Genomic DNA, 19,207 nt, shown 5'->3' on the forward strand with positions numbered 1-19,207 from the left:
GAAGCCTGTGGAGCCACAACACCTGACTTTTTATCCTGGTTCTGCCTCTTCCTGGTTGTGTCCCATGAAGTTCTATGGAATCTCTGTGTCCTGTCTCCTGCAGCTGAGGTTGAATGATCTGCCACCTTACAGCGTGGTGACCACAAATTCGTTTGCTCAGGACAGTCCTGGTTTACATTGTTGTCCTGGCTTCCCACCCATTTAGGGTTCCCTCTCATTCACAAAAGTGTCCCTCATTTACAATCAATATTACGGTCATCTGGATCATAGGATGGTGGTTGTGGGATTAAAAGAGGCTTACAACAGTACCTGCCATTTAGTAATTAATATAGATTTTTTATTCATATTTTATTTAACATTTTCATGAACATTGCTAAGAAATTAGATCTCAAATGTTATGACACACAAGTCTTCCTCTTATAATTCTTCAGCCCTCCAAAGCTTGGGATTGTAGGCCATTCATTTGTGTTACTCTTACATTTATAAAATTAGTCACATCAGTTTTGTGCTACATATGATTTTCTTCTGGAGCTGCTGTTAAAGAGAGTGAGGTGACACCTGGGCCCAGTGGCTCATGCATGTAATCCCAGCACTTTGGGAGGTCAAGGCGGAAGAATCACTGGAGGCCAGGAGATTTCTCAATCTGGTCAACACAGCCTGGTCAACACAGTGAAACCCTGTCTCTACAAAAAATACAAAAATTATCTGGGCATGTTGACACACACTTGTAATCCCAGCTACTCAGGAGACTGAAACAAGAGAATGGCTTGAACTCGGGAGGCAGAGTTTGCAGCAGTGAGCCAAGATCGTGCGGCTACACTCCCACCCGAACTCTGCCTCAAAAAAAAAAAAAAGTGCGAAGTGAGATCAAGCCAGATTCTACAGTCTGCAGCTCTATAGTCAGGGGCAGTCTGAGTGGTAGTAAGAAAGTAAGAAAGTGATAGAAAGCTGGGCGGGCCTGTATTTTAATCCTCATTGGACATATTCTCCCAGAACCATTAACACTGCAAAGACAATAAATCTCTTGCTATCAACTTTCTGCTTGGTTCACATTCTATATATCTTCCTTGTTGAAAATATCAACTATTTTTAACAAACTCTGGCTTAAAATAAAAAGAAAACTGAGCTTTACCAGGTACAAAAGATTTACTTATGCTCAGTCTCTTGATTCTATTGCTTGCAGCCTCTCCCACACCTGTTGGCTCATGTAGGGTCTCAAAATGTTTTTTTTTTCTTTGCAAAGCTTTACTTATCTCTACCTAGGCTTTCGTGTTGAAATCACTTTTGCTTATTATGTACCTAACACTCTAGGACAAAATCAGTGTTGTGAAAACAAAACTATGTCTTTCTCATAGGCTTATTTAAAGTAAACCTTCAATGGCTCTCCTCTTTCTACAAAATATTGCTCAGTGTCTCAATTCAGAAATTAAAATATGCAGACCTGTGCGTTAATCAAAACTTCCCAGTGACTCAAAATTAAGCCTCTCTTTTCTCCTCTCCTGACACTTCTACTGATTCTTCCCATGGAACCTACCCATGGTGTATGACACTTCACCGTTGGGGTGTAGAAAGAGGCAACACAAAGATATGAAAGTTCTCAATTAATCCAAATGCTTTTGTGATTAGTCTAGGTTCTCTAGGCATTATGATGATTCATCTCCTGGAACACAGTCACATGTCTCACAAAGTCCACACTACTAAGATCTCTCATTTCCCTGATGTTTTAAAAATGACTGAAAAAGCAACAGAGTTTCAGCAAAGTAAAAGTATCATTGGATGAAAAATGTATAAAATAATGAAAGACCAAATTAAAACAGTATAACAAATAGTATATATGTGGGGGATAAATTAAAGAAAAAAAACTATGAATGTAAGGCGAAGAATGTTGAAGAATTAATTCACAATGTCCAATTACAAAACTCCACCATGAGAAAGAGAGAAAATGGTGGGAACCATAATATCGAAGAAAGAACACACAAAATCATCCCAAAATAAAGGATATAGAATTAAATTAAGAAGGCCCTCATTCTCCACTCCAAAAACAATCAAGGTGAAATTTTGGAACATTATTTTCAAAAAAGGATCTTTTCTCTAGAAGAAACACATACCAAGCTGTGGAATAAAAATGGCATCAACACAAGAAACTTAACTGTAAAGGAGAAATACATATTTGTAGAATTTTCTGCTTATAATTCTATAATCAGTCAACTTTCATTTAAGCTTGAAGATAGAATTAAGATATTTTCAGTAACACAAAATTTCCCAAGCCTTTTCTTTTTTTTTTTTTTTTTTTTTTGAGACAGTCTTGCTCTGTCACCCAGGCTGGAATGCAATGGCAGGATCTCGGCTCACTGCAACCTCCGCCTCCCAGGTTCAAGCGATTCTCCTGCCTCAGCCTCCTGAGTAGCTGGGACTACAGGTGCCCGCCACCATGCCTGGCTAATTTTTTGTATTTTTAGTGGGGTTTCACTATGTTGGTCAGGCTGGTCTCGAACTCCTCACCTCATGATCCGCCTACCTCGGCCTTCCAAAGTGCTGGGATTACAGGCGTGAGCCACGGCACCTGGCCTCCCAAGCTTTGTTTTACAATGCCTTTTTTTTTTTTTTTTTCAGAAAGATAATGAAAGATATCCTGAAGAAAGGATGAGTAGGAGAGAGAGACAGGGATGAAATCAGTGTTGAGGATTTCACATAGCAATAAGTGGTGTTAGAAATACATCTAACCAATGAGGTTAAGAATCTCTACAAGAAGAAGTATAATACACTGATGAAAGAAATTATAGATGACACAAACAAATGGAAAAGTATCCCATGCTCGTGGACTGGAAAAATCAACATCATTAAAATGTCTATACCGCTCAAAGCAATCTACAGATTAAACACTATTCCTACCAAATTACCAACATTATTCTTCACAGAATTAGAAAAAAACTATTCTAAACCACATGTAGAACTAAAAAACAACCTGAATAACCAAAGCAATTGTATACAAAAAGAACAAATTCAGAGACATCACATTACTGGATTCCAAACTATACTACAAGGCTATAGTAACCGAAAACAGCATGCCACTGGTTAAAAAAAAAAAAAAAAAAAGACACATAGACAAATGGAACAGAAGACAGAACCCTGAAATAAAGCTTCACATCTACCACCAACTGATATTTGATAAAGTTAACAAAAATAAACAACGGGGAAGTGATATTTTATTCAATAAATATCGGAAAAACTGGCTAATCACAGGGAGAAGAGTCAAACTGGACCCCTACCACTTATCATATAAAAATTTAACATCAAATGGATTAAAGACTTACATGTAGACCTCCAACAAAAATTCTGGAAGAAAACCTAGGAATTACTCTTTTGGAACTACTCCATCTGAAAACCAGCGAGACACCTTCCCTGCCAGTCACCACTCATGGTCCTAAAAGAAATGAAGACTAAGTCCTCAAAGGCAAATGCAGCAAAACAAAAAATTGACAAGTGGGACTTAATTCAACTAAACTTCTGCCCAGCAAATGAAACAGTCAACAGAGTAAATAGACAACCTACAGAAAGGGATAAATGATCTGCAAATTATGCATCTGACAAAGGACTAATGACCAGATTCTATAAGCAATGTAAACAAATCAATTTAAAAAAACCCACAAATAACCCTAGTAAAAAGTGAGCAAAGGACATGAAAAGACACTTCTCAAAAGAAACCATACAAGGGACCAAACAAACATATGAAAAAATGCTCAACATCGCTAATTATCAGAGAGATGCAAATCAAAACCACAATAAGATAGCATCTCACACCAGTCAGAATGGCTGTTATTAAAACGTCAAAAAATGATGAATGCTGTCAAGGCTGCGGAGAAAAGGAACACATACATTATTGGTGGGAAGGTATATTAGCTCAGTCCCTATGGAAAGCAGTTTGGAGAGATCTCAAAGAACCAATAATACAATTATATTTGACCCAGCAATCTCATTACTGGGTATATACTCAAATGAAAATAAATTATTCTACCAAACAGACACCTGCACTCATATGTTCGTTGTAGCACTATTCATAGTAGCAAAGCCAGGTGTCCAGTAATGGTGGATTTCATTAAGACAATGTGGTATGTACATACCATGGAATACTAAGCAGTCATAAAAAAGAGAAAAATCATGTCCTTTGCAGCAACACGGATGCAACTGGAGGCCATTCTCCTAAGTGAACCAATGCAGAAACAGAAAACTAAATACCCAAATACCATGTGTTCCCAATTATAAGTGAGAACTAAACGTTAGGTGCACATGGACACAAACATGGAAAAACAGACACTCGGGACTCCAAAAGGGGGAGGTAGGGAGGAAGAAGAGGTTGAAAGACTACCTATCAGGTACTATGTGCACAATTTGGGGGACAGGATCTTTAGAAGCCCAAACGTCAGCATCAGAAAATATACTCATGCAACAACACTGCACATGTACCTTTGAATCAAAAAAAAAAAAAGTGTAAGAGGTGTCTGCATCTGATGATGAACAGAGAACTGCATTAAAAATTAATTAGATCTGCCAGGCATGGTAGCTCACGCCTGTAATCCCATCACTTTGGGAGGCTGAGGCAGGCAGATCACTTGAGGCCTGCAGTTTGAGACCAGGCTGGCCAAGATGGTAAAATCCCATCTCTACTAAAAATACAAAAAATTAGCCAGCATGGTGGTGGGCACCTGTAGTCCCAGCTACTTGGGAGTCTGAGGCAGGAGAATCTCTTGAACCCAGGAAGGAGAGGTTGCAGTGAGCTGATACTGCACCACTGCACTCCAGCCTGGGTGATAGAGCAAGACTCTGTCTCAAAACAAAATTAATTAGGCCTATGAAGGTAAGTACCAGGAGAAACAGTGAACCAAGTTCAAGGTAAAGCATGGACTATATTGTGAGAATGGAAAGGAAGAGAGAACTACTGTTTTTAATTAGAGTCTATTTAACACAATTATATTTTTTACTCAAAGCACCTATATCATTTTAAAAATTAGAAGTATGAAAAAATAAGTAGAAGACAAATGAAAGGTGAGGAGATACAGAAGGAACACTGGGAAAAAGTGGTTGGTGAAAAAATTGAGTGGAAAGAGCCTATGATGCTGAATATTATCTCAGATCAACCCAGAACCTCACCAAAGGCTTAGGAGGTATATATTTTATTAAAAGAAATAATGGATTTCCTTAAAGAATTAATTATATGAAGAACAACAAGACATAGACAGAGTACTGATGAGAGACATGAAGTATATCACTAAGAATAAGATTTCCTCACAAAAATTAAAGGCCTGAAGAAATTCAAAGAAAAGCAGTGTCTTTCTGAGCTGTGCATGTTTCAGTAAGGAAGGCTTCTTGGAGGAGGTGATGGTTGAGTAGCATTAGAAGTGTTAGGGAAGCAGGAGGCTGGGAGAGCCAGAATGACACTATTTTAAAATCAACTCCATCTGAAAACCAGCGAGACACCTTCCCTGCCAGTCACCACCCATAGTCCTAAATTGTTTATACCTAAGGAAGCAGTCTGGTCATGCCTGCAAAGACAAACTCCAACAACAGCAGAAAGTCCAGATGTCCCAATACCTATAACAATATTTGCTTTCAAGATAATTATGGTTCTGCTTTGATGTACTCACACACGAAAATGTCAAGGACAGTTTCCTTTAAATCAATAGAACAATACTTTTTGTCATGTTGTCCACTAACTGCCATGTAGTCACAGCTTAGTTTAGTCTTTACATAGACAAGACCCCAATATAAGAAAAAGTTAAAACAAAGATGGTGCATTTCTCCAGCTGCTTTCTGAGAATGCCTTACTAAGGCATTCTAAGAATGCCTTAGTAATGGATTCGTTCTAAGAAACTCGCTTCTTTTATTCCGCTCTGTGACTCACCTTGAATTCCGTCCTGTGTGAGATCCAGAAACCCTCTCTTGGGGTCTGGATTGAGATTTCTTTTCCAGTAACAGAAGGACTTAGAAGATGAGGAAGACAGAGGAATTAAGGCCCTCCTGGTGGGCAAAGCAGCCTGGGCAAGGGCATGCAGGTGAGATGGAGTACAGCTCACTGGGGGGGTAGAGATGCCCACACATCTGCTGGCATCTTACCATAGTTGGAACTGCGATAATTTTGCACCAAGTGTGAGGCTAGCTAGCACTGCCGATGTTTCATTACCAGGACAAAGGCTGTTTGATATTTCTGTACATTAGGCTTCTCAACATTGGCAGTATTCATGTTTGTGATTGTGGACAGCTGTCTTGAGCATTTTAGGATGTTTAGCAGAATTCAGCAGAATGTTTAATTCCTAGCCTCTGCCATTTGATCTCAATAGTGCAATCACCTCATCTAGTAGGAACGACAGAAACCCACTCCAGACATTGACAAAGGTTCTCCAGAGCAGAGGAAAAGGGCAAAATGCTCCCACTGTGACCCACTGCTCTAGCAATGGGGATGCTTTATGTAAGTCCCTGTATACCTCAGGTAATGCCCCCAGTGAAGCAGAGGCTCATGACAGTGGGCTGACATCTGTGTGCAGGAAAATTCTGGCTTTGAAGTGAGGGATAAATTAATAACTCACTGGCAAAGGCACTGGTGAAGGTATCTAATGAATCAATGCAAACTTTCCCATGTGTTTGTGCATTAACATTTTAAACCATACACATTGTGGGGACATGGAAAGTTGTGTAACTTCTGGGTTTTGGTGAAGAAGCCAAAAGAATTTGCCAGAGGCCGACAGCTGACTCTGGCTCTACTTCCAGATCCGGATCCTGATCCCAAGTCATTAGCTAGATCCTGGTCACATGGTGTCATGGTAACAGTCACTTCTAGAGAAGGACACTGAGGTGGCCCAGACCCTGGTTGGCAAGGTCTCTAGTCACCTCCTCTCTTCACTTGCCTTCTTTCTCCCTTACTCCAAATTTCCCTCATGGAGAGTACAAATGGTGATGCATTGCCCGGGAAGTCAGTGATATCTGATTTTCATCTTAAGTCTGATGCTTGTTTTTAGTAAGACTTTAATTTTAAATTAATCCTTTTTTCTAAATAGACTTTGTAATAAAGCATGAAATTCAATCAATAAACTCTTCATGAAAAAGCCAAAATCTCTCTTAAAAGTCAATTACACAGTATTAATTAAGCACCTAGGCTGTATGGCTGTTACACCAAGACAAAGAGACCACAGTATTCTCAAGAAACACCTACAGAGAAGAATGGACCATGTGTTCAGGATTCTGGGGATGTCAGGAGAGAGTTACTTTAATTATATAATCTCTTGATCGAAGAATGAGTATATACCAATGATTGTGTATTTAATAATGTACTTTAAATACATTTTCATTTCTTTCTTTTCAAAAACATTTTAATTTTATTTTTTATGGGTGCATAATAGGTGTATATATTCATGGGGTACATGAGATATTTTGACACTGGTAGATGATGTGTAATAATCATATTTACCAATATCAGTAAATGTGGTATGTATCACCTCAAGCATTTATCATTTCTTACTTTTTTAGTTATTTTAAAATGTACAATAAATTATTGTTGACTGTAGTCACTGTGTTGTACTATCAAACACTACATTTTTTTTTTTTTTTTGAGACAGAATCTTGCTCTGTCACCAAGCTGGAGTGCAGTGGTGCAATCTTGACTCACTGCAACCTCTGCCTCCTGGGTTCAAGCTATTCTCCTGCCTCAGCCTCTCAAGTAGCTGGGACTACAGGTGTGCACCACCATGCCCAGCTAATTTTTGTATTTTCAGTAGGGATAGGGTTTCACCATGTTGGCCGGGATGGTCTCAATCTCTTGACCTTGTGATCTGCCCACTTCGGCCTCCCAAAGTGCCGGGATTACAGGTGTGAGCCACTGCACCGGGCCCAAATACTAAATCTTATTCATTCTATGTAATTATATTTTTGTAGCCATTGACCATCCCTGCCCTGCCCCAAAATACCTGAATGAACATTTCTCAAATGAGGGCATACAAGTGGCCAAAAAGTATCATATTTTTTAGTTATTTTAACTAAAAAACTTCCCCACCTCTGGTAGACATCATTCTACTCTCTATCTCCATGAATTCCATTGTTTTAATTTTTGGGTCCCACAAATATGAAAATATGCCAAGTTAGTCTTTCTGTGCCCAACTTATTTCACTTAACATAATGTCCTCTAGTTCAATTCATGTTGTTGCAAATGATGGAATCTCATTCATTTTTATGACTGAATAGGACTCCATTGTGTATATGTATGACAGTTTCTTTGTCCATTCATCTGTAGATAGAAGCTTAGTTTGATTCTAGATTTTGGCTATTATGAAGAGTGCTACAAGAAACATGGGATATCTTCAATATATCGATATCCTTTCTTTTGGATACACACCTAGTAATGGGATTGCTTCATCATATGCTAGTTCTATTTTTAGTTTTTTGAAAAATCTTGGCCGGGCGCGGTGGCTCATGCCTGTAATCCCAGCACTTTGGGAGGCCGAGGCGGGCTGATCACGAGGTCAGGAGATCGAGACCATCCTGGCTAACATGGTGAAACCCCGTCTCTACTAAAAATACAAAAAAATTAGCTGGGCGTGGTGGCGGGCGCCTGTAGCCCCAGCTACTCGGGAGGCTGAGGCAGGAGAATGGCGTGAACCCGGGAGGCGGAGCTTGCAGTGAGCAGAGATCGCGCCACTGGACTCCAGGCTGGGTGACAGAGCGAGACTCCTTCTCAAAAAAAAAAAAAAAGAAAAAGAAAAATCTTTATACACTTCTTCATAGTGGCTGTATTGATTTATATTCCTGCCAACAGTGAACGATGATTTCCCTTTCTCCATATTTTCTCTAGCATTTGTTACTGCCTGCCTTTTCGATAAAAGCCATTTTAACTGGGGTGAGAGGATATCACATTGTATCACATTTCTGGGATGATCCATAATGTTGAGCACTTTTTCATATACTTGTTTGCCATTTGTATGTCTCCATTTGAGAAATGTTCATTCAGATCTTTTGCCCATTTTTAAATGGGATTTTTACATTTTCTCTTATTGAGTTGTTTGAGCTCCTCATGTATTCTAGCTATTAATTCCTTGTCAGTGGAATAGCTTGCAAATATGTTCTCCCATTCTGTGTATTGTCTCTTCACTTTATTGATTACATGTGTATATTTCTAATCACATAAGGAAATATGTCTGTCATTGGTTTCCTTGTTATAAAAACAATCATATTAGATTCATATGCTGTCTGATTCCTCCAGGAGCTACTGCTGAAGAGTGTGAGGTGGGATCAGGTAAGACTTGGCAGGCTGAGGGCATCTGATGGCAACAGGTAGGATCTACAAAAGGGAGTGAATGAGGCCTGCATGTTTACCCCCATTGGACATCCTCTTCTAGAACCACTGACACCTCCCAAGACCACATATCTCTAGCTGTCAACAAACTGTACAAAAAATGAAAGTACATTTAGCTTTACCAAGTGCAAAGAATTTACTTATCCTGGCTCCTTTTATGTAACTCTTGCTGCCTCTCCCGTGGGGCATCTTAACTGTTTTCCTTGACAAGATTTACTCATCTGTGCCTAGGATGTTTCCCTCAAATCTCTTCTCCCTGCTGTCTACCTCATAGGCTAGACAAGGTCACACTCCGAAAACAAATAATAGACTTCCTTTAAAAATTAATCACATGTTGAACAACAGGATATGAGACAGAAGACTGAAGAAGGACCTGTGGAATATCTCTAAGAATGAAATTTCATCATGGAAATTAAAGGCCTTTAGAAAATCAAAGAACAACGTCCTTCTGAGCTTCACATGCTCCGGGAAAGGTTTGTGGATGAGGGATGATTGAGTAGCATCATAAGGACCTAGAGGATGAGGAAGACCTAGGGATGGAAGTAAGGCCCTTCTGGTGGATGAAGCAGCCTGGGCCAGGGCATGAATTTACATACAGTCCAGCCCATTGGAGGGCAGGCACCTGCTGGCATTCTTACCATACGTGGGGCTGCATCCACTGTGCACTGGGTGTGAGGCTGGCTGGCACTGCTGTTTTTTTGTGACCAGGTGAACGGCTCTTCAATATTTCTGCATACATGGCTTCTCAGCATTGGCAATATTAATATTTGTGGTTGAATATCTCATTCTTGTGGACAGCTGTCCTGAGCATTGTTAGATGTTTAGAAGGTTTTAGTTGATGTTTAATTCCTGGCCTCTGTCACTTGACCTCAATAGGACACTCACCCCCATCCAGTTGGGACAAGCAAAACCCACTATTGGGAAAGGTTCTTCAGGGTGGGGAAAGTGAAAAAGTGTCCCCACTGAGACCCATTGCTCCAGCAGCAGGGATACTTTGTATAAGTTCCTCCATATGCCTCTCCTGAGGCCCTGGCATAACAGAGGCTCATGACAGTGGGCTGACTACTGTTTCTGGGATAATGTTGGCATTGAAGGGAGGGGAAAATTACTAACTCACTGGCGAAGGTACTAGTGAAGGTATCTGATGAGCCAAGGCAAACTTCCTCTCGCGTATGCGCATTAACATTTTTAACCACACACAATGTGGGGACGTGGCGAGTTGTATAATTTCTGGGTTTTGGTACAGGAAAGAATTAGCCAGCGGCTGACATTGACCTTGTCTCTGCTTTCAAATCCGGTTCCGGGTTCCAACTCATTAGATACATCCTGGTCAGATGGTGTCACACTAACAGTCACTTCTAGGGAAAAAGGACACTGAGGTGGCCCAGGCTCTCGTTAGCAGGGTTTCCAGCCATCTTCTTTCTTCACTACCTTCTTCCTCCCCGACCCCCAGTTTCCCTCCAGGAAAGTACAAATGGTGTTGTATTTACCATGTCCAGGAAGACACAGTGGTGTCTGATTTAAGTGTTACGTCTGATGTCTGTGTTTAGTAAAACTTTAATTTTAAATGAGTTCCTTTTCCTGAATAGATCTAGTAATAAAACATAAAATACAGTCAATACACTCTTTGTGTAAAATATCAAAATCTGCTCTTGAAAACTAGTTACACAATAGTAAATTAAGGAAAATAAGTAGTTTTCATCACTATAATACAAACAAGAAGTGCCCAAGCCATGAGCTCAATGAGCAGGGACAGGGAGGAAGGGTCAGGGTGAGGGTCCTGGAGATGTCAGATGGAACTGCTTATGGAGAGATACAGGGTCCTGTGAACAGGGAGGTCCCCAGAGATGCAGGGGCCAGCAAAGAACACAAGGCATTAGCCATCTTTGATGTGGCTTTTGGAATGAATGAAGTGTTTCAACCCAGAGCAGCTGAGGCAAGGGCAGAGGAGGAGGGGAATCCACTTGGAGCAAAGGTCTCAAGCAGAAAACTCTTCTCCAGGGCTTGTGCAGAAATCAACCCAGAGTTCTCATAGGGCAGCAGTGGGAGTCGTGGACACCAGGACTCATCTGAACCATGATGTGCAGGTCCCTCAGTGCTCAGCCAAGGAGGGAAATAGTGTTGAGAGCAGCCTGTGGAGCCAGAACATCTGGCTTTTTATCCCGCTTCTGCCCCTTCCTAGCTGTGTTCTTTCAGGTGAGTGTCTTAACATCTCTGTGTCACATTTCTGGTAGGTGGGGTGAAATGACATGCCCACATCATAGGGAGGTGACCACTCATGCTAATTTGCCCACAGCAGTCCTGGGTTATGTTATTGTCCTGGCATCCCATTGATTTTATGTTTCTTTTCAGCCACCAAAATGTTGGAGTTTGGCTAACAAATAATATGGTCGCCCTTCTGCTAGGGTTGCTGCTAGGAATGTTGTCACAGGGTTCAACAGTGCCTTTCAAACAGCAAACTGCTACATAATTATGATTCCTGCTCTACTGAACATTAAAAAGCAAGTGGAAGCACATTTGGAGCTGAGTTCTGGGAAGATTCATCGGACGACAGTATGTAGGGTCTGTTTAGGAGAGAATTTATATGTCAATTAGAGCTCAGCAAAATTCTTTAAAATGGACTGAGAGAAAAGACACCAAAGCCTGGATCACAATGCAGTGCTTTATTTTCCAAGTTAAATGTTTTTGCTTTGTCTAACTATGGTTATTGTGATATATTTTTGAGAATATTAAGGGCAGACTAATTTTCCAGTGTTCTATGATGAGCTTAGTAGTCCTAGGAGTTGAATCATAAATACAACTCTTAACAATAGGAAAAGATGATGAGCAACTGACATTTAGACAGCACTGACTCTGCACCAGGCACTGTTCCCAGTACCTTACCATTTTTACTTTATTTATGAGTCACAACCATTCTATGACTGTTTCCATTTTGAAGTGGACACAAATCGTTAAGTCTCCTGTCCACTGTGGCACTGTCAGCAAACAGAGGAGCTGGGATGCGAACACAGGCAGTCGGCCTGGCTTGGGGTCCTCACTCAGGAGCCATCAGCCATGGGCCTATGAAGGAAAAGGGCTGCAGAATTCAGCAGAGATGCAGCTTCCAGGGCCGGCCATTCCAGGCATTTTGGTACAAATACAGAAATCACTGAGAAAAGATGACTTTCAAACAACATTGCTATTTAATATGAAGTATGGCAATGCCTTTCCTTTGCCCAAATCCTTCATGTCCCTACATCTCAGCTCTTTTGTGAGCCCAAGGCCAGGGTAGATGTCTGCCTTTTTTTTAAGGCATACTTTTTTCCCCTCACAAAACACAAGCACATTTTAGAGAGAATGTGTGAATGACTTATTGCTTTGTCATAGTAGAGGCTCAGTAAACACTTGTCACAGAAACACTGAAGACTGAAGGACACTTGGCCTCCAGTTTCTGAACTGAATTAGGGACCTGAATAAAAGTCCCGGCCAGGTGCTGTGGCTCATGCCTATAAACCCAGCACTTTGGGAGGCTGAGGTGGGTGGATCACCTGAGGTCAGGAGTTTGAGACCAGCCTGACCAATAAGGTGAAACCCCATCTATACCAAAAATACAAAAATTAGCCAGGCATGGTGGTAGGCACCTGTAGTCCCAGCTACTTGGGAGGCTGAGACAGGAGAACCTGGGAGGGGGAGGTTGCAGTGAGCCGAGATCAAGCCACTGCACTCCAGCCTGGGTGACAGGGCGAGACTCTGTCTCAAAAGAAAAAGAAAAAGAAAAAAAAATTCTTCCCTTTTGGGAAGAGAAAAAATTGGACCAGCAGTACCGTGTTTTAAACTTCTGATTCTCCTCTCTCTCCCTGCAAATACTGGCTTGCAAATGAGTCTTTCTTGGGCCAGGTATGTCTTATGACTCACCAGAGAATGATCACTGTCAGATCTGGATACAATATGTGAGTGAAAGAAAACACCATCTCTTTAGTGGGGCACCATGTAGGTGGTATGGGGAGTTCATTTTAGATGGGTAAGATAACACTGCGTGAGTGTTTGTGCCTGTGGGAAAGAGGGCAGGTCCATAAGGACTGGGGCACCAGGCAGAGACCCATTAGGTCTTGGCCAAGGAGACAGTCTCCATTTCATGATCAAAGTTTTTCACTTCACTTATGGAAGAAGGATGCCCGCCATGGCCAGCTGGGTGAAAGTATACCTATAAGTACAGAAACCTTCTTTTCTAGCCTCTTCCTAAATCAATTTTGTTCTCAACTTGAAAATATCTGAGGCTCCAGCTGAATGATGGAAAGAAAGACGTCATGGGTAATCCGGACAGCAAATAATGCATCCACAGGAAGTGAAGAACCGACTCATCTCTTTGGCTCTCTCATCCGTATCTTCTTTTTTTCTTTTGAGATGGGGTCTCACTCTGTCACCCAGGCTGGAGTGCAGTGGCGTGATCTTGGCTCACTGCAACCTTCGCCTGCCAGGTTCAAGTGGTTCTCTTGCCTCAGCCTCCCGAGTACCTGGGACTACAGGCATGCACCACCACGCCCGTCTAATTTTTTGTATTTTGAATCGAGATGGGGTTTCATCATGTTAGCAAGCATGGTCTCAATCTCCTGACCTCATGATCTGCCTACCTCGGCCTCCCAAAGTGCTGGGATTACAGGCATGAGCCATCACGCCCGGCCTCTTTTATAAAAAACCCAAGCCAGCTTTGTATTTCTTGTTCCCATGACCTTCACCATGCCCCTAATTAAACGAGGGTGGGTTTTCTGTCACATGAGGCTGTCCTGTCCTCCTGATCCCATGTGGCCATGTTCCTTGCCTTCCTTACCTGGCCAAGTGCCATCTGCCCTCTGGTCTCTGATCTTGTCATTCCCTCTGCATGGAACTGCATCTTCCCTGGATCTGTCACTAGACACTGTCGTCCACTCATCCAAATGTCAGCTGAAATGGCATGGCCTCCTCCTCTCAGTAGTCAGTCCATGACATCATTTTGCTGTTGTGGATATTTTGAGTTCTTTGCAGTGATTACTACTTTCTCATATCTCTCTTATGTGGCAGGATGCTTGTTACCTCCCTTATTGGAAAGTCAGCTTCATGAGAGCAAGGGCTTGGTCTAAATTGTGCCTATAACTGAATTTACGGTGTGCAGCTCAGTGCCAGCTCACAGGGGATGCTCAGCAGTTATTTAAAGATGGATGGCTGCATGCATGGATGAAATCTTGTCTTTATACATGACTACCTTGTACTGGGCTGTGTGAAACAATTTTTTTTTTGAGACAGAGTTTCACTCTTGTTGCCCAGGCTGGAGTGCAACGGTGTGATCTCGGCCCACTGCAACCTCCACCTCCTGGGTTCAAGCAATTCTCCTGCCTCAGCCTCCTGAGTAGCTTGGACTACAGGCGTGTACCACCATGCCCAGCTAATTTTGTATTTTTAGTAGAGAAGGGGTTTCTCCATGTTGGTCAAGCTGGTCTCAAACTCCTGACCTCAGGTGATTCACCCACCTCAGCCTCCCAAAGTGCTGGGATTACAGGCATGAGCCACTGCGACCGGCCATGAAACAATCTTTACATGAAGCATCCTTATACAAATTCTGCATGCTATCCCATCCCGCCTTTTATTTTCTTCAAGTGATGAAAAGGAAGGATGCTCAGAGAGACCAGCAAGGACATGGAAGGACTGCAAGTTGCATCCAGGGTCCAAACCCTCATCCCTGATTCCAAATTCCATCACCACCCACCACCCAGCACTGCCTGTCCAGCCCATCAGCTACTCTACTAATTCACAGCATCGTTTGAATCAGTGGAAAGAAAACCCTAAAAAGTTACCAAAGAACTAAACAAAGTTATCAATTAATTTATAATTAACCGAGATAATCCTTGTAAAAATAACTTTCAGCGGAGGGTGGATGGCCTTAAATTTCCCCACAAAAGGTAAAACTTTCCCAGACATCCGTTTCTGAAAATGAGATGTCAGTGGATGAGAAAAGCCTGCTCCCAAGAGTAGGTGTGAGGTATTGCACCTAGGCCCACTGCTGGGATAAGCTGGCACAGATACACGGGACATGACGCTGTCATTCTCACCTTAAAGAAAGAGACAGAGAAGAAAAGGAAGGGGAGCAAGTGGAGAAGGAATACAAGAAAGAGGAAGAGAAGCAGGAAGATTCTACATACAGGCTGGCTGTGTTTCCCCTGGAGCATGCTCCTGTTTACTGGTCCCATGCCAGATTGACTCATTGCCTCCTTCATGGGTGGAATTAAGATGCCTACCTGGGGAATAAATAGATCAGGGCTGGGTGCTCACCTCCACAGCGGCTTCCTTGATCCTTGCCACCCACGACTGAACACCGACAGCAGCAGCCTCACCATGAAGCTGCTGATGGTCCTCATGCTGGCGGCCCTCCCCCTGCACTGCTACGCAGGTGAGTTCTGTGCAGGGAGGGCTGCCTCAGGGTTAGGGGTTGTCACTTGGGCCTCTATGGAAGAACTCCTGCTCCCCAATTCTCAGCAGAGATCAGCCCCAGTACAAAGGCTGTAGGTATAATAGATCTCACCATGTTGCCCAGGCTGGTCTTGAACTCCTGAGCTCGGGCAGTCTGCCCACCTCGGCCTCCCAAAGTGCTGGGATTATAGGTGTGAGCCACCACGCTTGGCCTAAGATACTTGGAAATCTTCTGTGATGCTCTGAATGGTAATAGTGAAGCATCGTATGATTTTGAACCAAAGAAGACCAAATAATCTTCACGATATACTTCCAAGTCCGAGTGTTTCATTTCTCAAGTCTTCTCATTAAATGAAGTTTCATGAGGTTTTGCTTTTTTGGGCTGGGGAGTGGAGAGAAAGAAGTTGCAGGGCTTACAAGAAATCCCAGAGCCTGAGGTTTTCTCCCAGAATTGAGAACTCTAGATTCTGCATCATTATCTTTGAGTCTATATTCTCTTGGGCTGTAAGAAGATGAGGAATGTGATAGGTCTGCCCCAAGCCTTTCATGCCTTCGGTACCAAGCTTGTTTCCTTGTACATCCTTCCCAGGCTCTGGCTGCTCCTTATTGGAGAATGTGATTTCCAAGACAATCAATCCACAAGTGTCTAAGACTGAATACAAAGAACTTCTTCAAGAGTTCATAGACGACAATGCCACTACAAATGCCATAGATGAATTGAAGGAATGTTTTCTTAACCAAACTGATGAAACTCTGAGCAATGTTGAGGTGTTTATGGTAATTTCATTTTCTTCCTATAAGTTTTTTAAATCCCCTGACCAGGGACAAGTGGGCTCTTCATTTCTCACTGACAATGCCAAAGCCACTAGTGAACAAGCCTTTTCTTACATTGGTTAATTTAGTTGAATGGTTAGTCTAATGACTTTGCCATCAAGAAAAACATCCAGCGTCCCTGTGTTGTCACTCTACCCAGAGAATCCTCAGTGGATGATAAATGAATAGGGCAAGAGAGGAAAAGGAAAGGTCGGTAGAAGTCTTACCTATCCCCAGAGCTCTCTAATTCATGCTCACAAACACAGACACAATCACACAAACACAGAAACACACATACACACATCCAGACACATGCAAACACACAGACACAGTCACAATCACACAAGCACACACACATTCAGACATACACAAACACAGACAGACAGGCAAAGACACAGACACAGACACAATCACACCAGCACACAATCATCCAGACACAAACACAAACACACAGACAGAACCACACAACCACAGAAACACAGAGACACACACAAACACACTCAGACACACACATACAAACATATGTTCACTCTCTACAGAAAAAACAATTTTCCAGAAGACCCGCACCTATAGACCAATCTGCAGAGAAAACTTCTCTTCTTAAAAAAAAAGTAAAAGTGTTCTTTCTTTAAAAATGCCCCATTTTTCAACAGCTTGGAAAATACCATTTGAGCAAGATTCTATACATCTCAAATAAAAAGAATTTAAAATGCACTTCCAGGCAATCAAAATTTGCTAGCATAAATGATGAGAAACCTTGGACTATCCAATAGGCAACTGTAGATCATGGGTATGAAACCACCGTGGAGGAAGAATTGTCTCAAACAAAAACCAATAGTTTTGTATTTCTTTCTAACTATACATGTATATTGTTGAGGGTTTTCTTTAGCATTTATTCCCTATGTTAAATTCTTCTTTAATCCTTCCCTGGTAAAAAAAAAAAAAAAAAAAAAAAAAGTTAGAAATATACCAAACACCTCCATTAGGATGAAAGTGAACATCACCTCAGGAAACCGTGACACTTTCTACAACATGGATGAACCTTGAGGATATTATAGCGAGTGAAGAGTGAAGCAAAGAGTCACAAAAACACAAATGCTGCATGACCCATGCATATGGGAATCTGGGGAGCCAGACTCAGAGACAGTGAAAAAAAAAAACAGTGGTTGTCAGGACTTGGGTGCAGAGAAGAAGGGGGAGTCATATTTAATGGGTCTGGAGTTTCAGTTGTGCAAAACAGTAATATTCTGGAGTTAGGTTGCACAACCACACGAATATACAGAACACTCTGAACTGTCCCCTTAAAATGGCAAATTTTATGAGATGTACATTTTACCACTATTAATAATTTGTTAAAAACTAATTATCAACTGCAGGGAAGGGTGATGGATTTGTTTCTTTAAAAGCTTCCTCAGACGGATCATAGTCTGCAGCTCTGATAATTAGTAGAGCACAATGGTGGTGGCAGAGGGCGTCGGACTGCTGGGATACTGGGAATATTTCCACAATGGAGGGTTAGACGAGAGCTCAAAGTTTCACTTTTTTTTTTTTTTTTTTTTGCATTTGAGCTAAGATTTTAACAATCCTGTGAAAATAGGTAATATAGTCACGTATTTGTTGAATACGTTATTTCAAAGAACCACAAACACACAGAAAAAATATTTAAAAAGTCCATGGTGGGGGAAATGATCCAGAAACAACAGCTCTTCTACTTCCAGCCCTAACTGTCTGGGATGCTAGATGTTTGTGGGCAAACCCTGGAAAAGGATAAGCTTCTGTTTTTCAAGATTTTATTTTGTTAGAGAGTGCAGAAAATCTAAGTGATGTCTCTGTTTTTGCTTTCTAGCAATTAATATATGACAGCAGTCTTTGTGATTTATTTTAACTTTCTGCAAGACCTTTGGCTCACAGAACTGCAGGGTATGGTGAGAAACCAACTACGGATTGCTGCAAACCACACCTTCTCTTTCTTATGTCTTTTTACTACAAACTACAAGACAATTGTTGAAACCTGCTATATATGTGTATTTTAATAAATTGATGGCAAAAACTGAAGTTTCTCTTTGTTCTACCATAGAAAAGAGGCGTTAGAGGGCCTCACATATTTTACGTACACACACACACACACACACACACTTACTTATTAAAGAACTCATGGTCATGGGTTGAGGACTCTGTGAAGCATTTGTTTCCTCAGTCTGACCTCTAAGCCTTGGTCCTCTCTCTCTGAAGAGTGTTTCCCTGTCCCCTTCCCACCACCTACCCCATCGACTCTCTCTGGGGTCCTCAGGCTCTGGGATGTGAGGCAGGGTTTCGCTCAGAGGACCTGCTTTCACTCCAGTCCTCCCATCCACGCTGAGCCCTGCTGGCCATGTCAGGCTTCTCTGCGCTGTCTCTGGGCCTCCCCGAGATGTGCAGGGCCTGGGCCAGAGCCAGTCAGGGAGGGGAGGCCTGCAAAGCAGGGTGGCACCTGACTGGGTTTAAATTTTGTAATTTTTACTCATCATAGATGTTGGCTTCAGTTTAATTTATAAACTACTACAGGAAAATATTATTTTTAACCATATTATGTTATTATTTGAATCCTATGCAATACGACTACTGAGTTTAACAGTACCCCTATTAAGATTTTCAATG

The 19,207-nt window shown here is 41.8% G+C and overlaps 1 protein-coding gene across 2 annotated transcripts; it reads left to right on the forward strand.

Moving 5' to 3' along the window:
• The first annotated feature begins 15,598 nt into the window (after nucleotides 1-15,598).
• On the forward strand, nucleotides 15,599-18,620 carry SCGB2A2 (secretoglobin family 2A member 2). 2 transcript variants are annotated; one of them, XM_004051338.5, is made up of 3 exons: nucleotides 15,607-15,737; nucleotides 16,347-16,534; nucleotides 18,417-18,620. In XM_004051338.5, the coding sequence occupies exons 1-3, from the start codon at nucleotides 15,683-15,685 to the stop codon at nucleotides 18,453-18,455; spliced, it is 282 nt and encodes a 93-aa protein (XP_004051386.1). In that variant the 5' UTR covers nucleotides 15,607-15,682; the 3' UTR covers nucleotides 18,456-18,620. The 2 variants fall into 2 exon arrangements, with proteins under 2 accessions (XP_018891522.2, XP_004051386.1); XM_019035977.3 differs by lacking the exon at nucleotides 18,417-18,620 and having other exon boundaries at nucleotides 15,599-15,737; nucleotides 16,347-16,669.
• The last annotated feature ends 587 nt before the right edge of the window (nucleotides 18,621-19,207 follow it).

The sequence above is a fragment of the Gorilla gorilla genome, chromosome 9, assembly GCF_029281585.2.
Source record: "Gorilla gorilla gorilla isolate KB3781 chromosome 9, NHGRI_mGorGor1-v2.1_pri, whole genome shotgun sequence".
NCBI classification, from domain to species: Eukaryota; Metazoa; Chordata; class Mammalia; order Primates; family Hominidae; genus Gorilla; species Gorilla gorilla.

Coding starts and splice junctions, on each gene's coding strand:
- SCGB2A2 (XM_019035977.3), top strand. CDS start 15,683: ATGAAGCTGCTGATGGTCCTCATGCTGGCGGCCCTCCCCCTGCACTGC. Junction 15,738..16,346: donor CCCCCTGCACTGCTACGCAG/GTGAGTTCTGTG, acceptor CATCCTTCCCAG/GCTCTGGCTGCTCCTTATTG.